The sequence below is a fragment of the Pteropus medius genome, unplaced genomic scaffold, assembly GCF_902729225.1.
Source record: "Pteropus medius unplaced genomic scaffold, Ma_sr-lr_union100, whole genome shotgun sequence".
NCBI lineage: Eukaryota > Metazoa > Chordata > Mammalia > Chiroptera > Pteropodidae > Pteropus > Pteropus medius.
Window position 1 is genome coordinate 15,527,745 of NW_024349799.1, and position 27,043 is coordinate 15,554,787.

At 36.8% G+C, this 27,043-nt stretch overlaps 1 protein-coding gene across 1 annotated transcript in view; it reads left to right on the forward strand.

Annotated features, from left to right (window-relative positions):
- RPA1 (replication protein A1) overlaps nt 1-25,929 on the forward strand; it is a 50,825-nt gene extending 24,896 nt beyond the window's left edge. The window contains exons 5-17 of the mRNA XM_039886300.1: nt 1,021-1,109; nt 7,149-7,241; nt 10,454-10,586; nt 11,880-11,982; nt 13,263-13,331; nt 13,477-13,669; nt 13,829-13,968; nt 14,356-14,504; nt 16,700-16,832; nt 18,838-19,014; nt 21,187-21,294; nt 23,304-23,390; nt 24,926-25,929. Of these exons, the coding sequence (XP_039742234.1) occupies nt 1,021-1,109; nt 7,149-7,241; nt 10,454-10,586; nt 11,880-11,982; nt 13,263-13,331; nt 13,477-13,669; nt 13,829-13,968; nt 14,356-14,504; nt 16,700-16,832; nt 18,838-19,014; nt 21,187-21,294; nt 23,304-23,390; nt 24,926-25,030 (1,579 nt within the window). The 3' untranslated portion in view covers nt 25,031-25,929. The remainder of the gene's footprint in view (nt 1-1,020; nt 1,110-7,148; nt 7,242-10,453; nt 10,587-11,879; nt 11,983-13,262; nt 13,332-13,476; nt 13,670-13,828; nt 13,969-14,355; nt 14,505-16,699; nt 16,833-18,837; nt 19,015-21,186; nt 21,295-23,303; nt 23,391-24,925) is intronic.
- The last annotated feature ends 1,114 nt before the right edge of the window (nt 25,930-27,043 follow it).

Sequence of the window (27,043 nt, forward strand, 5' to 3'; positions counted from 1 at the left end):
TAAAAAAAAAAAAAAAGAAAAAGAAAAAGAAGTACAGTCTAATAGGAGAAGTAGATAATCAAATAATAATGACTGTATGATTAAAATATATATGAATGGATAAATAGTGAACATAAACTATATAAATACGTATATGTTAATATATATTAATTAAACCTGAGAGAAGTGATCTGAAGGAAAGAAGTCATGGCGATAGAAAAGAGTATAACAAAAATCTCACCTAAGCTAAAGATTAGAGAAGTGTCTCAAAGAAGTGACATTTGAGATGAGAGCCAAAAAATGTGTATTAGATGAGGCAGAACCAGAAAAGGCAATCCCAGTCAAGGAGCAGCTTACACAGAGGCCTTCTGGCAGGAGAGAATGTAACATACCCCAGGAACAGAAAGAAAACAGTGTGGCCAGAGTGCAGAGAGCCTTGGGGAACTGGTGTGAGATGAATTAGAGAGAGATTAGCAAGACCATACTACAGAGCCTTTTGGGCCAAGTGAAAGGTTTTCATTTTTAGCCTAAGGTCCTTGGGAAGTTATTGCAAGGTTTTAATCAGTGTTTAAAATGGGTCAAAGAACTAAATTCTTAGATAATATGTTTTAAACATCTATAGTCATACTGGTTTTCACCTGGAAAAGGTAATTGTTTAGATAAGTGCTACATTTTTGAAACGATATCACCTTTTGTGCCATGTATTCTTGTGTTTAATAATCTAAATTCTTATCATGTATGTCATTTGCTCCTTGAAGATATGGTATGTAGTCAGGACACTGCATTTTAATTAAATGACTAGATGGGAAATGAAAACCCTGCGATTATAAAAAGCCTTAATAATGATGCAGTGAAAGATTAAGGGAAATATTTATGTAGGAATTGCTATCATATATTTCTCAAGTTATTCAGTATTGAAAACTGACAAAAGGAAATAGTTTTATCAAAATGATTACTGGGGAAAAGCTTTTTAAGTAGCTTATCATTTGAAGGGCTTCTGAGTTTATTTTTTCTAACTTATTTATTTCTTTTCTGTTGTAGGAGAGTAATTATTTTAATGGAGTTAAGCATTTTGAAATCAGCTGAAGCAGTTGGATTAAAGATTGGCAATCCAGTGCCCTATAATGAAGGTAAAATGCTTTTTATAGGTTGTAGCACTCAAATGAATACCTCTTTATAGAGCTGGAATTCTACCTTTTGGATTCAGTTTGATTGTTAGTCTTAATGAAACTAGTGATTTGGGAGTCTAGGAACCAGGTTCTTCTTTCAGTTTTTTTCAATACTGGAGAAATGATTGTACAAGTCCATAAAGGCAAAACCTCTCCTGTGTTTTTACTCAACACTCACACTTCTGGCACTTCTGTGACTAAATGTATAGGTTTTTTTTTTCCCGATGCTAAGCAATTCTTGAATTCTCTGTGGACACCAGCTGGGAGTGCTACAATTCAGTTCAGTTCTGATACTACCTACCTAGAGTTAACATCAGATCTCACAGGATAATGGCTCAGTCCCACAGGACTGCCTCCCCCCAAAATAGTTACAGCAGACAGATTCTGCCTGTGCAGTTCTAATCTACATTGAGAGATAGATTCCTGGTGCTTTCTATTCTGCCATTTTCCCCAAAATTCTCTCTAGAGTGATTATCTCTTGATAATGATTTGGATTTTCTTGTGAAAATATATAGAAAAGCACAATGAAATTAGAAAAAATCAATTACTTTAAACAAGAGACTAATAATTCTAGAAAAAGGCAAAGTGTCTTCAGTCACAGGCCCCATAAAAGGAAAAGGCTTGTCTTCTCCAAGTCAAATAAAATAGAGCCTCACTGGTCACCAAAATAAATTCCAGATTTATTTAAAAAGTTAGAAAATGAAACCATCAAAAATAATTTTTAAAAAGAGGGTGGGGCTGCATAAATTGATTGGAATAATTCACAATATTTGATTATATTGAAAAAAAATTTATGTTAAATAAAAATAGGAAGTATGTAAACTTTATTATCTAGGATAAAATAGTTTAAAAGGTAGGGCTGACAAAGGGTTAATACAGGCATACCTCGAAAGTATTGCAGGCTTGGTTCTGGACCACCACAATAAAGTAATGACTGCAGTAAAATGAGTCACGAATTTGGTTTCCTAGTACATATAAAAGTTATATTTACACTCTAATGTAGTCTATTAAATGTGTGGTAGCATTATGTCTAAAAAAATGTACGTACCTTAATTAAAAAATATTTTTTGCTAAAAAATGCTAACCTCATCTGAACCCTCAGCAAGTCATAATCTTCTTGCTGGTGGAGCATCTTGCCTTATTTTGATGATAACGCTGTATCTGTGAAGTACAATAAAGTGAAGTGCAATAAAATGAGGTATGCCTGTATCTTTACTCAATTTTTTACAAGAAAAAGTTATTGAATATATAGCTTATATTGGCTATTTTAATTATAAATGTGACATTTAAAAAATTAAAAATGACTTTCATCTGGTCAGTGTAAAGATGCCCAGAGTTTTATATGTGACTTAACTTATTTGAAGTCTTCCACTATGTATTTTCTTCTCTTAAATTATTTCCCAGTAGGAAATTAAGTAGGTTTTGTTTTTTAAACTCAAAGAAAATTAAATTCTCACTGTTGCTCCTAATAGAAAAAGGTGCTTAGGTGGTTTCCACTGAAGTACACTAAACACAGCCTTAAACTTATCAAATGTAGTTCTTCAATTTATTGTTAATTTTTGGTGTTAGTTGGGCTTTTGCGTAAGGATAACTTAAGTTAATCCCAATAATTCTGTGCCGGAGGTAAACTACATTCTGTCTATTTTCCTATCTGGAGTTCAGTTCTAGCCTTTGCCTAAGTGGAGTAATGGAAAGGAAAATTTGAGAGGCTCAGGCACCCTAGGAGAGTATTCAGCACAATAACAGAATATTAGAAATACAAGGAGCTATTTTAGAAATCAGTTGTTTTAACCATGAAGAAAAATGAAGGTGAATAAGATGATGAAGTAACTTGCCCAAGGTCTCACAGCAGATGAGCTGATTCAAGAAATGAGACTTATTTCTGATTTCCAGTCATTATCCCACTTTCTACTGTACCCAGACCTTCAGAGATTAGCCTTCATATAAAGTTCTTGCCTGTTATGAAAATTGTATTTACGCTAATAGATGTGTGAGTGAATCTATTGCAGGAATGTTATATATGTACATTTGTAGTTATGTGCCAATTAATGACAGGGATACATTCTGAGAAATATGTCGTGCGGTGATTTCGTCGTTGTGTGAACATCATAGTTACACAAACCTAGATGGTACAACCTATTACACACCTAGGCTATATGGTACAGCCTATTGCTCTAGGCTCTAAGCCTGGGCAGCATGTCACTACAAAACAACCAAGATTAAATCAGACACATAGAAAATGATGCAATCAAGAGACGCAGTAAACAAGATGTATAGGCTGCTGCCAGTGTAACACAGCATACTGTTTTACAGCAAACTTTTTTCATAAGTAGAAGGAATATACTCTAAAATAACAATAAAAAGTATAGTATAGTAAATATATAAACTAGTAACATAGTCATTTATTAGCATTATGAAGTATTACATACTGTATATAATGGTAAGTGCTCTACTTTTATACGACTGGCAGCACAGTAGATTTCTTTATACCAGCATCACCACAGACACATGAGTAATGCTGTTCTCTATGATATGACGTCACTAGGAGATAGGAATTTTTCAACTCCATTGTAATCTTATGGAACCATTGTTATATATGTGGATGTTGAGTGAAATGTTATGCAGTCCATAATGGTAAATAGAAATTATTTCTGTTTCATAGTATATTTGTCCTTTAAAACTTGTATAATTTTTTTTTCTTGTGAAAAAAAGTTTATTCTCGTCTCTCCTTTCCTTTTAACACATGGACTTTCAAACTTTGTCATCACATTCAACAAACTATCAAATATAAATCCAGACCAGAATAGTGTTTTATTCTACTACTTGCGTGATCTTATATTTTACATTTAAATCATACATGCTGCTTTTGTCTTAACATTGTGGTTTCTTGATTTATGGTATTTGGGGCTTCACTTTCACATAATTTGGAATTTGTGGATTTTATCTGTCCTTTAGTTTCACTAAAGATATGTCTATATGTGAAATGTTTGTGTGTGGTATGGGTACTCTCTTTGTTGCTCTTCCAAAAATAGAACCTCCTAGATTCTAATTTGTACCTACACAAAACAGGAATTTGGTGCTTTAAATTAGAGAGAGAATGCTGGAACTTATTCAGGTAAAGTTCTAAAATATTAAATTGGAACATCACATTGTATTATAATAGTGAAGTTTTGTTAAAATGAGCTCATCAGTTTATCTTAATTAGCTTTTAGGAAGGAGAGAGCTAAGAAAGCAATACTTAGCATCTCTGTGAGATCTTTGGATATCTTAGAGGTGAGGGAGACATGATAGTGCCCAACTTTCTCACTTTTAGCTAGATTCTTAATGTTTTTATATGTGTTTAATCGGGTTGTTTGGGCATTTTGTGTTTCGGGGGCAAAGTATTTCAAATAAAGGTAGAGATAAAAAGGTTAAAAGGTAATTACCACTTGGGGTCAGATTACAGAACTATGGGAAAAACTCCTTTGTCTCACTATCCAGTTCCATTGGCTCTTCCCTTCAGCGTATGTTAAAAGTGCAGGGGGATGAGAGAAGATTTTACTGTTCAAGGTTATTTGCTATTGAATTTCATTGTAACCAGATCAATAACATGTTGTTACTTGGACCACCATGGTAATAACTTTGTTACAATGACTAGTACTTTACAGGTGTATTTCACAGAAATGATTTCTAATTGTCCATTGTGATAGCAAGGAAACTGTTATTAGTGGGTAGAGAAATAAAGTTAGGTTTGTATCCTCCCAGCACCTAACCCAGAACCTGTTACATATCAGGTGACCAGTAAGATTAATTGACTAAATCTAGCCCAGAAATAGGCAGAGGAATTCTAAAATGTGCATTGAAATTGTCTTATGGTACTAGTACTACCTTAAATAAAGATACCTAAAGAATTTTCAAAATGTGAAAAATAAAACTTCAAACACAATTCATGTTTCATAAAATACTGGATTGGATGATTTTAAGCCTCCTATATTAACCACTATATATTTTTGTTAATATGTGTGCATGTTCTATGTACCTACACTATTTCTAACCATAAATTTCATACATAATACCTAGTAGTAGTTCTCATTATTAGTTAGAATTTTTTCCTGCCTTACTCTGTTTATTTTCCACTAACAGGAAATTGTAACTATTCGATTGACTCATCTTTATATTATTTGTAGTTGTTGTTAAGAAAGCATTTGCTAGTAGAAATTGAGTTTTTGTCATTTTGTGTACTCCGTCGTCTGCTAGCTAACTCCCCATTCCCCACTCCCCACAGCCCCTTGGTAACCACTACTTTCTGTCTCTGTGAATTTGACTACTCTAGGTACCTCATAAAGGTACCTAGATGGAAATTAAATGTAAGAGATCAGCATAATACCATCACCATGTCCTGTCCAGCAAGATACTTAAAGAAGCAGGCATGGTAATGAGGAAGGGACTTGAGAATTCAGACATGTTTAAGACAGTGGCAGAGACCAAGAAACGAGAGTGGAGTATAGCAGGGAGTTGTGTATTTTTATGGTAACATCTTTGATGTTTAAATCTTTTCATTCTTTTGAATGTTTCATGAAGCAGGTAAAAATATATTTTTCTCAACCACTTAGCCCCTAATATTGTTTACTGAGCAATTCCTCTTTTCCCTTTTTTTAAAAAAAGGTTCACTGTAGAATTTCAAAATGTTCCTTCACAAGACACATTATCAGAGCAAAAGCAGTTCTCTCAGTTTCTTAAGATACTTTGTAAGTTTCAGCGATAGTAGAAAAGCTATAAAAAGTAAACAGATTCATTGTCAAGAATCTAGACTCTCTTTTTCTATATAAATAGGTCTCTCAATTTTTCTCTCCACAGGAAGAACTAAAGAATAAATAGTTCTGTTTAACCTTTTGAATTTTATACTAAATTAATTTTACTCTAATGGCATAGTTAACTCTCATTTAGTTGTACCAGTTAAGAGTAAGACATTGGTGTGTAATATGCCCATTTGAGTTATGGCCTTGGAAAACCCAGCAGGAATAAATCCAGTGATTGGAGAAGACAGAGACAGGATGGTAGAAGGCAAGCTTTTTCAGTAGTGCTCACTATTTGTGTTCTTAGGGCACTCTAGGAAATGTTTTTGAGCTGCACTTGTGTGCTGCACATACTCTTGGTGAGCAGCCCAGAATAGGTTGACTTCTACTCTTAGAGCCATTACAAAGGCAAAATCAAATTCTGTAACTCTTTTTTTCAATTAGATGTATTTTGCTATCTTAACATTTTTCAACTTCATAAACGTTTGTAGAAAGGATGAGGGGCAAATAAATACTCTAATGGTGTGGCATTTCTTATTTTCTGCTTGAGAGACATGTTCATTTCCCCTCTTTTCCTTTTAATCTTCCTGTTTCCTTGACACACCTGCCTCTGAACTCCATTCTCATCTCTTCCTGCTGTGACAGTTCACTAGCACTTCAGGGTATCTAAGGCTCTTTCAACTCTTATTTTCCACCAACTGTCAGTTGCAAAATAAGGTTGCTTTGTTTGGGAAGGAAAGGGTAGAATCCTTTCTGAATGTCTCCTTTCCTTTGAAGCAGGGGCACTTCAGAGACAATTGAACTTCTTTTTAGGTTTTTCTTACCACCCAGCTTTTTCTTCTAATAGATCCTGCCGTGAACACACAGTTCTGTTGATGACATCGATTTGTTGCTATGGAAAAAGTGGTATTGTCACAGATTTAGCCCAGTGACTTTACTTCAGGTTCATGCAGGAGAAATGGGCAAGGCTTTAGGGGAGAACCTCATTAAAACTGAAAGCTGTCAATTATAAGCAGGTGAAAGGTAAATGGAGCCAACCTTTTATGTAATGAAAACAAAAGTGAACCCCTACAAATTCACTGCATGCCGTTGACTGCCCCAGCAAGACTTCTGACCCACGCGAGTCTTTGAGAAAATAAAAAATTCATACTTTCTCATGTATTTCTTCTACTTAAGTTTAAATCTTTTAACCCATATTATTCGTACCTTTCTCTTTGATTCTCAGGACATGGACAACAGCAGGTAGTTCCTTCTCCAGTCTCAGCTGCCAGTCCACCAACCAGCAGGCCCCAGCAACAGAATGGGAGCTCAGGAGTGGGTAAGACTGTCACATGAGGACTTGTGCTGATTATATGTGTCAAGCTTTGGAATAATATTTTGAAATTTAATCAGACTAAATGGAGTTTTCAGAATGCCATTCATGACAGTTGCTTCTTGCAAAGAATAACACCAATTCTTACTGCAAAGTATGTGATTGAAAAAAATAGATTAAAGATAGTCTTTTAAAGGTGCTTAATATGCCTCTTTTTTTTTTTTATCAGAATGATATACTGTTCTCTGTCAATAGTCTTTCTGGTAGTTTCTTGCATCTTAGGTATTACACCCTCTTGAGTTTGCGAATTTATATACCTTTTTAATTCTAGCCTTTTACCTAAGATCTACTTATTAAATTCGGCTTGCCTCTCCAAATTTCCCATTTGGGGCTCTCATGGCTATTCATCTTAGCTTAAAGACGGTATCATTTATATCGGTCATTTATATCGGTTTGCTTCTCAGTCTCATGGATGAGAAATAGTTTCTTTTTTTAACTTTTATCTGCAGCAGGTCCTGAGAAACTGTCATGGAATAATTTTGTTTTTTTCCTGGCTTTTACTTTAGAACTACCATTGAAAATTATGATATGTAGAATTTGGTTGGATTTATCTTTAGAGGTTCTTTTTTTTCTGTTACAGCTTCACATATACCACCTCCTCTCCTCCCCTCAGCTATTAGTTCTATTTCTCAATGCTAAGATTCTCCAAAAAAAGCAAGGTTAAGGCATCACTAATGTTTCTGTGAAACTTTCAAGGCATATGACTTTTCTCCATTGGTCTTTGATGCTTTTATTTACCTTGCAAAATCTAACTACCTTCTATCTATCTCCCTTTATAAGTGTAACATATTCATATATGTTGTTGAAGGGAGGTAGTGGAATAGAGTATCTAAAATGGTAAATAGATTACCTAAAATGGTAAGTCACTTCTTTAGACCAAAATACAAATAGTCTAACAAGTAGTGTGTTGTTCCTCTCCCTCCTCGCAACAGATTTGTTTTCTCAGTTTTCTGTCTTTGGCTTATATTAATATTTAATTTTAAAAATTAAACTTAGTTAATGATCAGTTAATGCTGATTATTAATTGATCAGTTAATTGATAGAGCAGCTATGGAAAACAGTATGGAGGTTCCTCAGAAACCTAAGAATAGAATGACTATATGACACGGCAATCCCTCTTCTTGGTTTTTTCCTAGAAAACTTGAAAATATTTATCTGCAGAGGTATATGTACCCAATGTTCATAGCAGCATTGTTCAGAGGCCAAGGCATAGAAACAACTAAAGTGTCCATCGATAGATGATTGGATAAAGAAGATGTGGTACATATATACAATGGAATATTACTCAGCCTTAAGAGGAAATACTCCTATTTGCAACAACATGGATAAAACTTGAGATTATTATGCTAAATGAAATAAGTCAGACAAAAAGTTGAGAACCATATGAGTTCACTCGTATATGGGATATAAAATTGAAAGCAACTAATGAACAAGACAAACAGAGACCCATGGCCACAGAAAACAGTTTAGTGGTTACCAGAGGAAGAAGGGTGGGGAGGTAGTTAGAGGTAAAGGGAGTCAAATATTTGGTGACGGGAGGAAATTTAACTGTGGGTGGCAAACACACAGTGCATTATACATACATATGACATATTCTTGAATTGTACACTTGAAACCTATTTGATTTTATTAACCAATGTTACCCCAATAATTTTAATAAAAATAATAATCGACTTAGATAATATATACTATAACGAAGAGAAAGAAGATTTATCTTAATGAGCAGAATTTAAGGGGATTATTGGGCAGAGGTGGAATTTGAGGATAGGACTTAACAAGTTGGTAAGACTGTAATAGGTAGAGAAGACATTAGAATAGGTCAGGACAAAAGGGAGCATGGCGTGTGATAAGGACATTGAGGGATGGACCTGGCTAGAGCAGGAGAGAACAAGATAAAAGAGTTGCAGCTGTAAATCAAGAGGAGATATCCATGATCTTGAGTTTGCTATATGTTAACTTTGTTATTATCAGCAGTGGAAACTGTAAAAAAAAAAAAGAGTCAGTGTTCCTTAAACATGCGTCAGTTGAGTAGTGAAAAAAAGGCTGGGTATGTGTTGAGGGGAAGCTACCCGGCATGAAAACTGGCTGTGTGTGTTTTATATATTAGGTATGTATACACACACATCTTCTATACATTACATGTGCTTCTTTGCATAATCTTGAGGTAATTATTACTGTTGTGTGTGTAGATGTCTCTCTTGACTCCCCATTTTGAATAGGAAATTTTAAGATCTGGGACGGTCTATGTATTTTTTTACTAAGTGCCATAAATACCTAGAATAGTGTAGTAAATGCTGTGGAAACTCAATAAATAAATGCTGAATGGTAGATTTACATTTCTAGCCAAATTCCATTCTGAAGAAATGTTTTGATATAGAAGATATGAATTCATTGGACTAAATTATATTTTCTTAATTAGGAGGTTGAAGCTTTACAGAAACAAAGTGCATACAGAGGAATTCATGTGCTTATAGGCTTTAATTTTCTATTCTTTCCAAGTGCAAGGCAGCTGCTTAGGCTGGATCGAGGAAGTGGAAGGAATCCTGGTGGCCAGCCATCTATTTGTCTTGCCCTTTGCTCCCAATTAAACCCAGTTCCATAGACCTCATTCTGGACTTTTCAGTCCTGTTAGACCAGTCGAGGACTGGAAGTTCTCTGGGGATGTTTTGAGGTGACATATTTGTAACGAGTATCTTTGACCTCAGATGGTTCATCCACTATGTCCCTTACTTAGCCTTTCTTTTTGCTTTTTTTCTTATGCAACTAGTGACTTGCCATCAGTTTTACCAGTCAGGGAGGTTGATTTTCTTTCTCTGACTCATTATCTTGCCCATTGATAGAAGAGAAAAATTTAAGAAGGGTGGATCTTCGAAGAAGCAGTGTCTGGTTTCATTACCATTATTTTCTTGACCTCGGGGCTTAAGTCAGCAAATAGTGAACTTCTTTGTGCCCAGCCTTCATTCTAGATCACTTTTCTAGCCTCCTGTTTCAGTCTCTATTTGATCTCCATATCTCTTACGTACTAAAAAGGAAAAACTCTGCCTCTCGTTTCACCAGTGATTTCACCAGTGACACCTCAGTAATGGAGAGTTATTTCAAAACTTACTATAAAATTTAAATAGAATGGTGATTGTCTGTCTTTGTGTTTGTTGTTAAAGGTTCCACTGTATCTAAGGCTTATGGAGCCTCAAAGACATTTGGAAGAGCTGGAGGTACCAGCCTAGTGAACAGTTCTGGAGGAACACAAGCCAAAGTAGTACCTATTGCCAGCCTCACCCCTTACCAATCCAAGTGAGTTATTCCATAGAATAAGTTTAGAACGTTCTCACAAAATAGTATAATGAGTTATTATGGGCTCTTGTCTTAATTATGTTTGAACCGTTACCACACATAAAATAGGTTTCCTCTTTTTTTTCCCAAGAGAGAGGAGGGAACAAATTGTGGCAACCTTGAACTCTCTTATCAGAAGAGAATGACAAAGAGAGCAATCTGCCCTAGCCTTTGGTGTTTCATTCATTTTGAAATCTAAAATATGTAATGCCTAAAGAATGAGTTGATAGTCTTATGAGTAAAACTAAATATTTATTCTAATTCAGAAGGTATTTCATCGTCTTGTCATGTAAATAGGTGATCTTTAGTCTAAAAAACTGTTACTCTAATTTAATTGGCTAAAAGAACCAGTGCTATTTGTATTATACCACATTAATATACTTGAACAGATATTTCTTTTATGACTTTTTTCTATTAAAAATTAATTTTAGCAGTTGCAAATGAATAAGTTCTCATCTCAGAATTCTTTCAGATATGCTTTTATTTATTCTTCAGTTCTTCGCTATTTAGGGAAGGTACGTTCCCCTGTGAAATTATAAGTAAAGTAACTAACATAACAATGCCTATGTTCAGTATGGGCACCAAGACTGGATGTCAGGTCTTGTGCCTATTAATTTATTCTTCAGTTCTTCGCAATGTAGGGAAGGTACGTTCACCTGTGAAATTATAAGTAAAGTAACTAACATAACAATGCCTACGTTCAGTATGGGCACCAGGACTGGATGTCGGGTCTTGTGCCTCTTTTTTTTTAGTGGCTTCTGTCTGAGATCATACCACTTGAGTGTGTTTTCCTTTGGAGGCTCACCAACGCCATGTTCCATAACCTTGTGTTTCTATTCAGTATGTGTTAGGAATGAGACGGAAGTTTGACCCCAGTTACATTAGTTCCCGTAATGAAAATAGTAGGCAAATCATAATTGCTGGTATTACCACATTTTCTATCTTCAAACCTTTCATTAAGGGGATGTTGTTGCCTTGGTGATGCTGTTTCGGAAAAGGAAAATAGTTTATAAATTTACTTATTTGACAGAAGAATGAGTGTTAAATTACCTTGTATGTTTTACTATTTGCTTATTCTATAAACTGTCAAAATTGTATGTCATCTTGGGGTTTTAATTAGGTGGATTAAAATATAGCTTACCTTGAAAAATGAAGTATGCAGAAGGTAAGAAAGGCTATAGGAAGATGTTATGTAACCTTTTAAATCTTTCCCGAGTAAGACTCTGAACTGTAATGTGTCAATTTGGTTTTTAGGTGGACTATTTGTGCTCGTGTTACCAACAAAAGTCAGATCCGTACCTGGAGCAATTCTCGAGGGGAAGGGAAGCTTTTCTCTATAGAACTAGTTGATGAAAGTGTGAGTATTTGTCAAGTGGGGAAATAGGGGTAGTCAACTCTGAGAAACAGAAGGCTCATCTCTGTATAGGCCAATGAGATGAAAAACAATAATAAACCAAAAAGAAACATAATTGTCTTTGTTGTTTTTCCACTACTGCAGTGTTTTTATTATGTCTGGAGGCAAAGGGTTAAAATAAAGGTCATAAATAAAACCCTTAACCTTAAACAAAAGCTTTTGTAGCAGCGGAAATTAGTTTTCTAAGTGTATAAGTAGCCTCATGGTCATAAGAAACCAGAGATGCTCTGTCTGACTTGCTGGCAGACTTAGTTAGTTGAAGCTATAGGAGGTGATGTCTGCTTATGAGCAAACTGGAGCTTTGAGCCACAGCAGAAGGCACATAGCATCCACCTTGATAAGTGAATGGTTTTGTGGGAGATGGAGTCTGACTGGGCAGACTCTCTACCTGCTTTACTTAAAACAAAATTGTGAGGAGACACAAAATCCAAGTTGTGCAATCTCTAGTCTTGTTAGCTGTTTCTCTTCTGTCCATTAGTTTTATTTATAATTCCTAACATGTACTTCTAGCATCCTTTTCAAATTGCCGCGTATTTCCTATTTGTTCAAACCTTGAAGAGGGCAGAAAAAGATAGGTGGTTTGTTTTTGGAAGGTGGAATAACACCCCAAATGTATTGACTAAGTAATACTGAATCAATGTCAGACCTAATTTTTTACCAAATTATTGGCCTATTCTGTAAGTTGGCTAAATTTTAAGCCATTTATTTAAGTTTCTTATCCATCTGTAGCATTTTGACTGACAAAAAGTAGAAGCGAAAATCAGATCACAAGTGACTTGGAAACATGACTTGTTATAACATTTTTTGGCAATGACTCCTGAATATGAAGTAATTCCTTGCTTAATGCAAATGCGAGGGAAGCTGGTGAATCACTATGCTTCAGCACATTTCCCTGTGGGCTTTATTCGTGTCACTCAGTGTTCAAAGTTGTTTTATTTTTGTTGTCAGAATATTAAACTCACTGTTGGGTTTGTTTTGTTTTTTTTAGGTTGCTAAAGGTTGAAAAATCATGATTATACTTAGGTTGTTTCATGGGATTAATAATTTGAATATGTGACTATAAAATGTATGTTTCTGGGGTGTCTGTAGCCCTTTCACAGATCTCATTTGTGCTATGCTACTACTGCTTTAAAGATGTCATTTGACACTAAAATGTCCTGTTTTTCACTTGCAAAACTTGATGAACACTACAATTCTAACCTGCTCTTGCAATGCTTCCGCAGGGTGAAATCAGAGCTACTGCTTTCAATGAGCAAGTGGACAAGTTCTTTCCCCTTATTGATGTGAACAAGGTATGGGAGTGTCGAGTCTAGAACTGAAACAGTTGAATGGTGGTATGAGGATGAAGGGACTCTCCACCGGAGAGCGGTGTGGAGGTAAAGGATATGTCCACTTTAATGGACTACCCCATAGTCCATGGTTTGGCCTCTTTTGCAGGTCTATTATTTCTCTAAAGGTACTCTGAAGATTGCTAACAAACAATTCACAGCTGTTAAAAATGACTATGAGATGACCTTCAATAATGAGACTTCTGTCATACCCTGTGAAGATGGTCATCATTTACCCACAGTTCAGTTTGATTTCACGGGGATCGGTGACCTAGAGAGCAAATCTAAGGATTCACTTGTAGGTAAGTCTGCATCTGAGAGCAAAGAGAGTGGCGATTATCAGTTTTGTTGGCAACACATAAGGGAAGTATAAGACTTAACCTGCTTACTCTACAACCCTTGGTCATGCTATAATGGGAGCCTTAACCATCTCCTGCTAAAACATTGTACCTGTGTTTTAGACATAATTGGGATCTGCAAGAGCTATGAAGATGCCACTAAAATCACGGTGAAGTCTAACAACAGAGAAGTTTCTAAGAGAAATATCTATTTGATGGACATGTCAGGGAAAGTGGTATCTGCAACTCTGTGGGGAGAAGATGTAAGTACTTGTACTAACATAACAGCATGTGCAGAAAGGTGGTGACTTGTCCTGTGAGTTGTGGACCTTTGGCCATGGAGGCCATGTAGATCTTTCCTAACAAAGGATTGGGCTGTCCGGGGAATATATGAAATCCTTTATTTGATTTACTTCTGTGAGATTTGTTTTAAGTTTCACATAATGAAATGCTATTTCTTCTAATTCTATATTAGTTTTGATATATCTCTGAGCAAATTCTTGTGTATGAGGTTATCTTGTATAGATTCCATATACCATTTATTGCATTCACTCTAGTCACTATTTTCTGTTTTCTGTAAAAATGTTCCATGTATTCTTCCTGCCAGTGACACTTGTTTGTATTTGTTTGGTATTTTTGTTGTTATGCAGGCTGATAAATTTGATGGTTCTAGACAACCTGTGATGGCTATCAAAGGAGCCAGGGTTTCTGATTTTGGTGGACGGAGCCTGTCTATACTGTCTTCAAGCACAATCATTGTGAATCCTGACATCCCAGAGGCCTATAAGCTTCGTGGATGGTAGGTGTTATGGGGCTAAACAAAGGAGCTATTTCAGCCGTGGAAGAGCTGGTTCTTTCGGTTCTTAAGATCAGTGTGTGAGCTGTCTACCAAGCGGAGGGCTTCGTTACTGAATGGATCAGTTCCTCTATTTCTTGGCGGCATTATCCCTTCTGAGAGGATGTCTTTAAAGCCCTTAAACTGACAAACCTGTAATCCCATGACAAACCTGGAGAGTTGGAGGAGGAGGCAATTAGAATGGAAGTGCTGCATGCTGACCTCAATCCTACCAAAGCAGGATGAGGCCAGGCTTTAGCGGCTGTGTGCTGAAGGCATTTCTCTTTCCTAGATTTAAAGCTGTGGGCTACTATAACATGGGGGGAGAAAGTGCTTTCTTGTTCTGTCCAGTCTTTGGTGCCGATTGCATCTTCTAGTATGTGTTCACAGGACTCTGATAAAGTGCGGCGAGAACAATGGGCTTTTGTTGGCACTTTATTGTTATTCCCAAAGCACTCGGGGTGAGGAGAGCCTATTAAAATCTCGCTATATCTAGCTTTTTAGGGTGTGAAAACTCTGCCTCAGAAGAGCACTTTAAACTGAAACATGGTATGCAAGAATTGATGTGGTCAGGGAGAACACTTTAGCTTAAATAATTTGTATAGCTGTAGTCACACGAGGGGAGTGCGTTGGTTTCCGGCTATGTCTTAGGGTTTAAGCGACTAAAAAATTAGTTCACATTACATACTCCCCACATTTGTTTAGAGTCTGATGTGAACCAATACCACTAGTATTTGAATAGTTTCATGAAACATCTACTGGAGTGTTCAATGTCACTTAAGCCAGCCTCATGTATCTATATTTAACTATCTAGTAGTTGGCTTTGCATTATAAGGCAGGGGGGCCTGTTAGTAGTCTGACCAGAAATAACCACAGCTTTGGGTCCTTATTGCTTGATTTTCTTTCAGGCTCTGGAGCTTGATCCCAGATTAATTGCATGCCTGCCTTAAGGTCTTTATATTTTACTTGTCAATAACCATGATCCTGGTCAACATAAAAAGACACAGCTGTCTCCAAAATAAAATAACTGGGTATTGATCAAAGAGTGGTTCAGTGCACATACTCCACCTAGGCAAGAATTGGAGATGTTTAGATCTTGGTTATAACAATGCAGAATTTTTATTGTAAGAAGGGCTCCCTCTCTTCTTGCTCTGTTGACTCCTGATGAGCTCTCTTGGTGACAAATGTCTCCTTGAAGTTTTTGAAACCGTAAACTTGTGTAGCAAGTATTGGCGAAATAGATTTATGGACCTTGCCGTGCCTCTGTGACGGATTTAGCTGCTTCCCTGACAGAATGAGAAGGCAGCTGTCTGCAGTATAGAACAGCATTCATTCCATTAGATGGTCTCTTTTTAAGGAGCCTGTTCTGTGTGTGGTTAGCTTTTAGTTACCTTCCTTATGGATGACATTGGCATGTTTTTAATCTCAGACTTGCTCTTTCCTGCCACAAATGCATCTAAGCCACTTTTTCCCTGGTTTTCTTTCCTTTATATTGGCTGATATTCAATCAAGAGAGTATACTCAATTTTAATAATAATTTAATACAAATTAATTTTAGTATTGGCATAAGTAAAACTCCCACTAAGAAGGTAAATCTGCAAGAAAACAGGTAGTACCTTCTAATAAATTACTTTGGGTTATATAATCTTTTAGATTCTATATCAGGTTTAAAAGATCTTTTTCACCGTGGGAACATTTTCTTGCCACCCTGTTATAATATGATGACTGTCACTTTCTGTACTGACACATTTCAGTGATGATAAAAATGCAGCTGCTGATGGAGAAGGAGCATTAGTAGCCTCAAGAACTAAACGGAAGCTCTACATTACTGCTTTTTTGTTGTTGACTTTCAAGGTTACTCTTTTTAGGCCTTAGGCCCTCAGGCCCGTGTTGATACGCAGGGCTAATTTAAGAAAAGGTTCAGTGGTACTTCAGCATTGTCTTTCTTAACCACTGGGGGGCATCAAAGCAATTGAGATAGAAAGAGGTCATTCAGTTTCTTCAGCAGGCTTAGATACAATGAGGAAGACACTAACTGCAGCCCATGTGACCATGACCTGTGAAAATTGGGTGGGAGGTAAGTAGCCTATATCTGGCATAAATAAATAAGTAGCATGTTCAGTAAGTATATAAAGTACCTGTCATACTTTATTTCTCAGGTTTGACTCAGAAGGACAAGCCTTAGATGGTGTTTCCATCTCGGATCTAAAGAGTGGAGGAATAGCAGGGAGCAACACCAACTGGAAAACTTTGTATGAGGCTAAATCAGAGAACCTGGGCCAAGGCGACAAGGTATCCTACATTCCTAACTTTCTTTAGAAAAGCATGTAAAGTTTGCAAAAGGATGTGTTTTCAAGCCTCATTTCTGGTACCAGCTGCCAGAAAGCTGATCCTTAACTGGGGCTCTGACCAGAGCTTGGCTTGATGGTTGGGAATCACTGCCAGGATGAAGGAGCCATGCTTCCTAATAGGAGTATGTTGTATCCCTTCGCTATGTGGGGCAGAAAAATGTTAAGAACTCTGACTTAGAGAATTGTTTTAATTCTCAGAGGGATCTTAATGAAGTGGTCATAACCAAGTTGTGTATTATAATGTAAACTGCCTTTGGGTCCATATTCAATTGTTCCTGCAGATTGAAATGCCCACATTCCAAGAAGACAGTTTTTGAGGTTATATATATAGCTCACACAGCATTAGTCAGGCCCAGTATCAGACATCAGGTAGTTCACGTGTACTTTCACTGGCTGTAGAATATTAACCCCTCCTGCGCTGAGAGTTGTCAGTACTCTCTGACAAGAATTGGCTCTGGTATTTGAGTTTAGTCTTAGCTTCTCTTTCCATGTTTGTATGTAGTGACTCTGCTCTGATCTTGATCTAAACCTGTACTCTGCCAGCAGTTTAATATTTAAATTATTTATTTATACTTTATGCTGTCCTAGAATAACAATTCCTGCTTTATTTTCATATTGTACAATATGGTTTTTATTCCTTACTGCCTCATTTTGCTGTACTCCCTTATCCATCATTGTCATCAGCTGCAACTTACAATGCTGTTATATAGCACTTTCAGAGCTAAGCATTGGACAGATCTTTGTTGTCCTGTCATAGGAACAGCCACTCTTCGGATCCTCTTATCATTCAGTTTCTCTCTTAGATCTAAAGGTAGACAGTATATAATAAGAAATCGGGCCTAGAAAGTACCTATTTGTACGCAAACTTTCAAGTCGTGCTTTGAATCTGGACCTTACCTGGAAATACAGAAAAACTCTTTAGGCATTCTAGGAGACTTACTTTCTGTAGTGCCCTTTGGATTAAGGGCTCATCCAAGCTCTTTAAACATCCACATGATTGTTTTGCCTCTTTTGGTCTGAGACACTGGAAATTCCCAGAAGTTGCTGACCTGGCTCTGAATTCAGAGTATACACAGAGGAAATTGTTCACCCCCAAAAAGGATCCAGCTCATTTCCTTTCAGTGAGAATTGAAAATCAAAACAAAGAGCAACAGCATAAAGCCCCAGCACGTGAACTAGCCTTTGCTGCATTTACTTATCAGTGATTTCTTTACTTTGAATGCCCTTTGTTCAGTTACTTTTCCTTTCTACTGAATTTGATGGCTTAGACAAGGGCTTGACAAGGCCACAGGCCAGATCCAGCCTGCTGCCTGTTGTAAATAACGTTTCGTTGGAACACAGCCACATGTTTTTATTTACGTATTGTCTGTGAATGCTTTGCTCACACGGCAGAGTTGAGTAGCTCCAACAGAGGCTACTCAAATGACCGAATGGCTTGTAAAGCCTGAAATATTTACTGTTTGGCTTCTTACAGAAAAAAGTCCGCTGACCCCTGGCCTAGACGAAGATAAAGGTGAATCTAGGCCCTAGAAATCACTGCTGTTGTTTTCAGTGTGGGAGGATGTTTGAACATAGCTGCATTAGATTTTACTGCATTCGTCTGTACTTCCTAGATCTGTTATCTTTGGAGGGTCAGAGGAATAAGAATAAGTCTTTGTCTCTTGAAGTCTTTGTCTTTACACTATTCAGTTTTAATTAATTAATTAAGTCTAATTTAGAATTAACTTTTATTGTTAAGGACTTATATGCTGTAGAACTTACCTTCATGAGTTTTATGGTTAGCACAAGTGATTTCTAAAACTATAGAATGATTTACTCCCTGTAATCACGTTGTGATTAGAATATATAAATATTTATGTGTAAGGGCATGCTTTGGGCTGCCTCTAAGTCCAGTCCTGAAGGTAGGCCTGGTGCTCAGTGTCTCATATCACTGTTTTCTCCTGAAGGCAGACTATTTTAGCTCTGTGGCAACAGTGGTGTATCTTCGCAAAGAGAACTCTATGTATCAGGCCTGCCCAACTCAGGACTGCAATAAGAAAGTGATTGATCAACAGAATGGATTGTACCGCTGTGAGAAGTGTGACCGTGAATTTCCAAATTTCAAGTACCGCATGATCCTGTCAGTAAGTAGAATGGGTACATGCAAACTGCTGTGGTGTTTGAGTCCCTAGCAAGTGCCAAGCACTATAGAAACAGTAAAAACAAGACCACTTGTGGCAGGAAGCCTGCAGAGAAGTAAGTGCTAAAGAGCTTGTTATTGTTTTATAAATACAAAAGTAAGGAGCTTTTCAATTGAATAGCAGTCTTTTTGTTCCTGCTAAAAGCTTTTTTTTCATACCAGAAAGTTGCATTTAGATACCCAGCTGATGTCAGTCTGCTGCGCATGTAGTACAGTTATAGCATTGGTGGCACTTGCCTGCTAACTGTTATGAAGATTAATTAATTTGAAATAGCATTTCTGGAGAGTAGTAATTATATAGCTGATGCCTATATTTAGTTATTTTTCTTGTGGATAATCTGTTCCTCTAGCCTTAGTAAAGCTGGCTTCAGAGGTACGTGACTGCATGCTGATGTGGGATTGTAGCTTGTTTGCATTGTAAGAATTGCTTCTTTAAAGGTTTTACAAACCTTTAAGATGAAGAGTGTATGTTTTTAAAAAGTTATAATACCGAATGATAATAAAGGTACAAGGAAATAGGCACTCATATTTTTCTAGAAGATGATTTGGCAGTAGTATTTCGCAAGCCTTAACAATATTTATATTTTCTTACACAGTAAACACGTGGAAGGAATTTCATCTAAAAAAGTAGAGATGTTACATCTCTATAAAATTGTCTTTTACCTTGTTTATTTTGAAAACTTGGATACAACTTAAACATCCTTAATAGTCTACTGGTTAATTCTTTTATTAAATATCTGTAGAGTCGAATACCATGAAGGCATTAGAATTTGCTGTTTGATAGTTTCCACAGTTAAAATATTTGGAAACCATTGTTAATGAAGACTATTAAATGACATAAACAAATGTTCAGTCATTATTAATTGAAAATAGCAGATTTAAAATGGTATGTTTTATATAGTCTTGTGGTATGTATACAGACCAAAAAAAAAAACTAGAGGGATAAATACTAAACTATTGATAATGGTTATTTCTGGTTGATTTTTCTTCTTTATATTTTCCTGCAGTGAATACTTTTGTAATAGGAAATTTTTAAGAAATCTTTTCAGATAAAAAAGTAAGATAAGAAAGTACTCTTTCTACATTCTAATTGCCCCCTTAAAATGTTAGTTCAGCAGGAAAGTTATATATTTGAGCTTCTTCTTTTCTGTGAACTATAAACTCAATTGAACTAAAATGAAGAAAATGGTTTCAGGTAGTTTTATTTCATCAGCCTTTCTGTTAAACTTCTAAGTGGAATCTCCGGCACACCGGTTCCATGTAACGCTTACCCGTGTGTCTATCGTTGCTGTTTTCACCCTGGAAAGTGGGTGCCCTTTGCCTCTAGGAGGATACCATGGGCTGAACTGTTGGTATAAGCCCCAGTATGCGATATGCTCCCCTTTTTTGTGAGTGTTTTAACTTCTCTTGTCCCCTTATTTTTTATCATAGCTTTGTATAAAAAAGCCCTATGTATATGCAAAGTGAATATGTGAAATCATCAAAATGATACATTAAAAAAAACAAATCTCTGCACTCTTATTTCTACTAAACATTTTACTTTTCCCTTTTAGTAACTGGATTCTTTGTGATCCACTTTTTTCCTTGACTTCCCTATTTTACACCACAGCCCTATTGGAGATACTATTGATCATTGCTAGGTAAATTTAGTGTCCAGCTCAGGTGATTTTAAATCATCTGGGATGTAGCAGTGACTGAGGGCTATTCCATGGAGCTCCTCTTAGTGACTGAAGTATGTACAATTTAAAATGAGAGACCCTGCTGTGACTCATTGAAGGCACACATTCAAACCTTTAGTCCAAAGGCCATTGGAGGAACACTAATCTGGTGTACCTGGATTCTTCATCTGAAGGAGAGTTTAGTTGGGCTGTATCTCCATTGAGATCTGAATTCATAATTCCACAGTATAGTGTTTTCCTGCTGTGTTCCAGACTTACCTTAAAATTTTTTTTCTGTACTTTTTCACATTCTTTGGAAAGAATATAGTATATATGGTGGTAATGGTTTTTTCCCTGGTGAATATTTTAATGAGTGGAAAAGTTACTCTCCCCATCTCCTGAGTGTATCTTCCTTTTATTATTTCTTTGCTGAAATAATGTAGAGTTATGTTTTTTAGGTAAATATTGCCGATTTTCAAGAAAATCAGTGGGTGACTTGTTTCCAGGAATCTGCAGAGGCTATCCTCGGACAAAGCACTGCTTATGTTGGGGAGTTAAAAGAGAAGGTCGGCCACATCTTCCATTATTACTGTAATAGTTCTCATGCTATAACACTGCTCTTTAATATTTTTTGGTTTGTTTCTTTTAGACGTTGTGTATAGTTTCTCAGTCTCATGATTATTCGAGGTACTTATCTGATTTTGTCTAATTTTGTCTGCCTTGTGCTAACAATGAGATATGAAGTAATTAGATCCAAGTGCCTTAAAAACAGCACTATTTCTCTTATTACCATTAGCATAGCAAAGTTGGTCTGCCTGCGATGACTTGAGATATGGAAGGTATCTTCTGAAATAACCTGAAGTACAAGTGTGCCTTTTTAACATCGTAAATACCTTCTTTAATAGTTGAGTCAAATCCTTATTTAAATTCACATATTAAGTACATGCTATTTCAGGTGGTCAGAGGCAATTCTTATGATGTAACTTTCTTTCATGAATTAACTTTATTTCATTTTTATAAATTTATATTTTTACATTTTAGATTTATCTAATGTGGAGAATGGATGACTAATTGTGCTAAATTTAGGAAAGATAGTTGCTCAAAATGTATAAAGACCAATAAAAGCTGTATTTTCTGGGCTGCGCAAATTGGCATTTGTCTATAGATTTTTTCCCCCCATTTCCTCCAAATTGGTTAGAATACTTATAAAACCATTAGAAAAAGGGAACTGACATTTGTTTTGGTATATTTTTCTTACTTTTTTTGTCTTTAGTTCTGGCCTATTCCCCCACCTCTTTTCTAAATTGTGTGATCTCTGGAAATGATCCCAACAGGTGCTTTTATAAAAAGAACTGGAATTGACTTTAAAGTATGATGATATCTTCTATCTGTTTTGCGTGGTCCTCTATTTTCATATCAGATTTTAAGGCTCAAGGCAGCCTTTCAGGGTTTTTTATGAGCTTATTACATTTGACTGTTTTTACTGCTAGTGAATGAGGACATATAGAAACTCTTCCCTCAGGAACCATGATATTCTTGGAGTATGTGTTCCATGTTTTCCCTAATCTTGGAAGAATAATGGCAGCTGGTATAATTTTCTGAAGGTTTAACAAATTGTTTTATTTACATATCTGAAAGCCCAGAAGACTTGTTTTGTGTATGTGTGAAATAACCTTTACACAAAAGAGTTTTCTGTAATAAAGCCATTTTCATGTTCCATGTGGCTTGCAAAGATAACACTTAGCTGATATGAACTATTAATTTTACATAGTTATTGTAAATTTACTTTATGCTTATTTATATAAAATGTTTTCTCTAATCCCGCTGTTTACCAGACTTCGTTTTAACAAAGAAGCTTAATCAAATAGTATTTGAGACGTGAGAGAAAGAGGGAGAGTACTATGTTTTTTAAACTCTCTAATCTTGCCCACTTTACCTGCTGTGTTCACGTGCTCACCAAATTAGTAGTTGTAAATACTGAGGCCAAAATAATGTATATGACAACTTGAACTTTTTTCTGAGTGGTTTTCGTAATTTTTAATTTATAATGAAGATGCCGGGCCTCAGATTTTGTCCATCACAAACTTTTAAAGTTTAGAAATGTTGTTTCCTAGAAGTGTTTTCAGTTTTTTTATTGTGATAGAATATTCATAACATAAAATTTATCATTTTAACCATTTTTAAGTATAAGTTCAGTGACAATAAGTATATTCATATTACTGTACAACCGTCACCACCATCCATCTCCGGAACTTTTTCATCCCTTCAAACTGAAACTCTGTACCCGTTAAATACAAACTCCCCTCTCCCAAGCCCCACCCTCGCCCATGTCAATCACCATTCTTTCTATCTCTCTGAATTTGACTACTCCACGTAAGAGTGTTTTCATTTTTAATAAAATTCTACTTAAACAGTTTTATGTGATGAAATGTCACCTGTAGATTAGTCATTCTTGAGTAACTTCAAACCACTTGGGTGATCATTTTCTCAGAGAGATTTTTCTCAAAATCTTTTTAAAAGGCTAATAGATGTTTTCAGTATTATTTAACCTAAAGTTTTATATTTCTTTTTGCAGAATGAACAGGCATTTGAAGAAATTTTCCAGAATGCCAACTTTCGATCTTTCATATTCAAGATCAGGGTCAAACTAGAGACCTTCAATGTAAGTAAGGTCACCAAGGCTGCCGAAGGGTTAACAGTGGCAAACTGCTGTGTGCCACCCACAAGGACATTAATTACAACAGCTAATTATAATATTATCTGTCAATGAATTGCTTACTGTGTGCCAGATCCAGTGCCAAGCACCCTGTGTGTATTCATTGAATCTTCCCAACACTGAGATACCATTATTATCCTTGCTTTCAGATGAAGAAATGGACTTAGACGTTAAGTGTTTTGTCCAGTGTCAGGCATCTACAGGGGAAAATGCTGTATGGCCTTTTGAGTTAAAACCTGGGGTTTTCTGTTTGTGTACTGACAAAGAATGGTAGGTAATGTGTCTAGTGGACTCACATCTTCCACAAGGTTTGGCTTCTGAAGTCAGTATATGAAACAAAAACCACATGTAGTTACAACTACCTTGAAAATTCCTTATATTGCCCACAACATCAACAGTTGTATAGTCATAATAAACGGTATTCATTGAGTACTACCATCTGCCCGATACTGTTTTGCATCCTTTACTTTCCATATAGCATCTCATTTGATCCTGACAATAAACCTATATGTAGGAACCGTTGTTATCACCACCATTTTACCATTGAAAAATGTTGGCATACAGAGAATAAGTAACTTGCCTAAAGTCATATGCTAGCAAGTGACAGAGCTAAGTTAAGAGCTTTATTTGTTTAACCATGCTTAGAAATATGACCATGCTGAGTAATTACTGAGCACGCTAAAGTGTGTGAGCCCCAGAGCTGGACTCTGCAACCTTTCTGGGCATCACCCCATTGTGCCCCTAAAGACACTGTTCAATTGTAATGATGAGTGAGGAGGGAGAATTCTGAGAGCGTCTCTACTTGTTTCAAGGTTAACTCGTTCTGTTTCATATTAGACTTTAATCTTCATACCTGGTGATAGATGTGTTTATTTTTGTAAGCATTAAATGAGATAGGAAGTCACATATCTGTAATACAATATCTGAGTGCTGTGGAGTTCGGGAGGGATTTGAAGGGTCATTCAGTCCCCTCGTGATATGGACAAGGAAAGTGAAGTGCAGAGGTTGCCTCCGGCAGACCTGAGATGGAATCCAGACCAGGTCTTCCTCCTTTGCCACAGGTGCTTTTGTCTTTCACACCACACTCTGTTTTTAGCTCTAGCTGTGTGGCTTTAGGCAAGTCACTTATCTTCTCTGGGTTCCTATTTCCCCTCTGTAAAGAGAATAAATTGAGCTTGATAAGCCATCAAATGTCCATCCCATTTGGAATTCTAGGTTTCTGAATATTTGGGAACACTGGGAAAGGATGAAAGGGGCCTGTGTCGAAGGAGGCTTCCGTTCACTCTCCCAGCCCCAGAAATTCTGGACTTGGCTCTTACTCACAACTTTTCCTTTATTGCAATTACTGAACTCTGAATCCAGTACGTGTTTGTGTTTTCTCTTGCTGGGATCATTGAAGCCACTGAAGCAAAGGGGGTTGTAACCACTGCTCCATGCCACGGGCCTGCCTTCATTCACAAACTGTTTTTCTCTTCTCAAAGGATGAGTCTCGAATTAAGGCCGTTGTGATGGATGTGAAGCCTGTGGACTTCAGAGAATATGGCAGAAGGCTGATCATGAACATAAGGAAAAATGCACTAATATGAGAGGATTAATGGTGATTGGGCAGAAGTTTGAAAATAAAGAGCTGAAATGAAATCGACTTCTCCTCACCTCTGTGTGACAGTTTCACATTAACTACATAATGCTTAGTGCCTCTTTATGTTGGACTAAACAATTTCCTCTTACATGCGACCTGGAACCCATTGGTAGGCAAAGGACAATATGCTCAGATGGCTGTGGTGTAAACTCTCAGACCTAAGGGGTCAGCTGGCCAGTAGTATGGTGCCAATCACTCCCTCTGTCTTCAGGCTTTTGTCAGTTATATTGAGATTTTATTATCTTCAAGCAGAAATTATGTCACAAGTAATTGACCCTAAATCTACAGACAGTAAAATAAATTATGTAGCTAGTGTTTCTCTTCTCCAGTGTGACACCTTCATAACTTGGGTTTCTTCTCAGGAGGGAGAGCCGAGACGTGGCTATGTGGAACCTGGGTATTTTAGTAAGCGTGTCTTCCTGGAATTCAAAGGCTCTATCTTCCTAGAGGTGCCATATAGTTGTTAATGCTTGGAATGGCAATAGGGTAGAATTATTAATCAAAAACATATCTTTTATATCTGAAGACTATCCTTCCTTCAGGGTTTAATAGACCGAGTCAGATGAGTCTGATATTAATCAAAATTGTTTCTTCTGAAGCAGGCTGATAAGCATTGACTTGCTGTCCCCTAGGGACTTCCAGGCAACTACAAAGCATTGCTTTAGTTTTTCACTTCAATTAATGTTGCATTTTGGTTGGTGAATGCATACTTTTTCTACCTGTACATATTTTTTGCATGTGTGTTTCATTTCTTGATTGATGCTGTATTAAATAGGGATTTTGAAGGGAGAAGCCCTTTGTTTCCCTTGCTTTGTTTTAATAAACAGTATTTTCTTTGCTTATGAATGCTTTCTTTGAATGCAGAGAGTTCTTGTAACTGGAAAGCAATTAATTAGCCTCCATAATAAATGTTCACTTGGGGGAGATGTTAACTCATTACAAACTCAAAGATTATTAGTCCAAGGCGCAGAGATCATTCTTCCTAATGTTTGCAACCCTGAAATGCCCTGAACTGCATCTTTAAAAGAATGAAAACACTAAAAACAAAAAGCCATTGTGCCCAAGAATGCTGATGATCTGGTACTTTGGGATTTTATTGATGTTTACACAGCAGTATAACACCAACCAGGCTTTGAAATGTATACAGACAGTGAGCTGGTAAGAAAACAGTAATTATGCTACTGGGCTTTTCAGTCAGCACGAGCATGCTTGTTCTGTGTGTTCCTAATCATATTAATTAACTATCTGGTCAATGCAACCCACCACTTGGCGTTTGCTGCACACCCCTCTCCAAGTATCCAGGCGTTGCAGTCAGCCTACAGCAGTAGGACCTGGTTTTTTATTTGGGGAAGGGCAGCATGTGGAGGCCCTTTGTGGAACTGTAGAGTAATGATATCCTGTCTGTTTCATTCTTAGCTGCCCTCTTGGGAGGAACCAGCCGGCTCTAGGCAGGATGGCCCCTACTGCTCAGAACAGACATAGAGGGTCTTTTTCTCAGGCCCACTAATTGGACACTTTCTCATCTCAGAAGATGGTCACTGGGCTGCACTAGATTCTCTGGCCAAGGCCTCAGTGATTTTATGGAAGTTCTTTACTGTCTGACCTTGCTTATAAAGCACTGACTAGAAAATTACAGTCTTCAGCACTATTCTGGACTGACAAATTGTGGGTTGGAAGTGGTAATCTAGCTTTCAGTCCAATAACCAGTCTTTTATATCTACCACTCACAGCATTCCCTGTCTCCCCACATGTCTTGTATATACCCCATGAAGAGAACTGACTAGCAGTGTTACTGTGACACATCTCAAGAGATTATCAGTCACCTTGCGTTCTCAATGACCGTGTGATAAAGCCACATCTACATGGATGCGGTTAGATATCTATCTACAGGGTGGTGAAGGCGCCGTGTCCTGGTGGAGGCAGCTCCCACTAAGGAGGCTGTTTAGCAGGTTTCCCTACT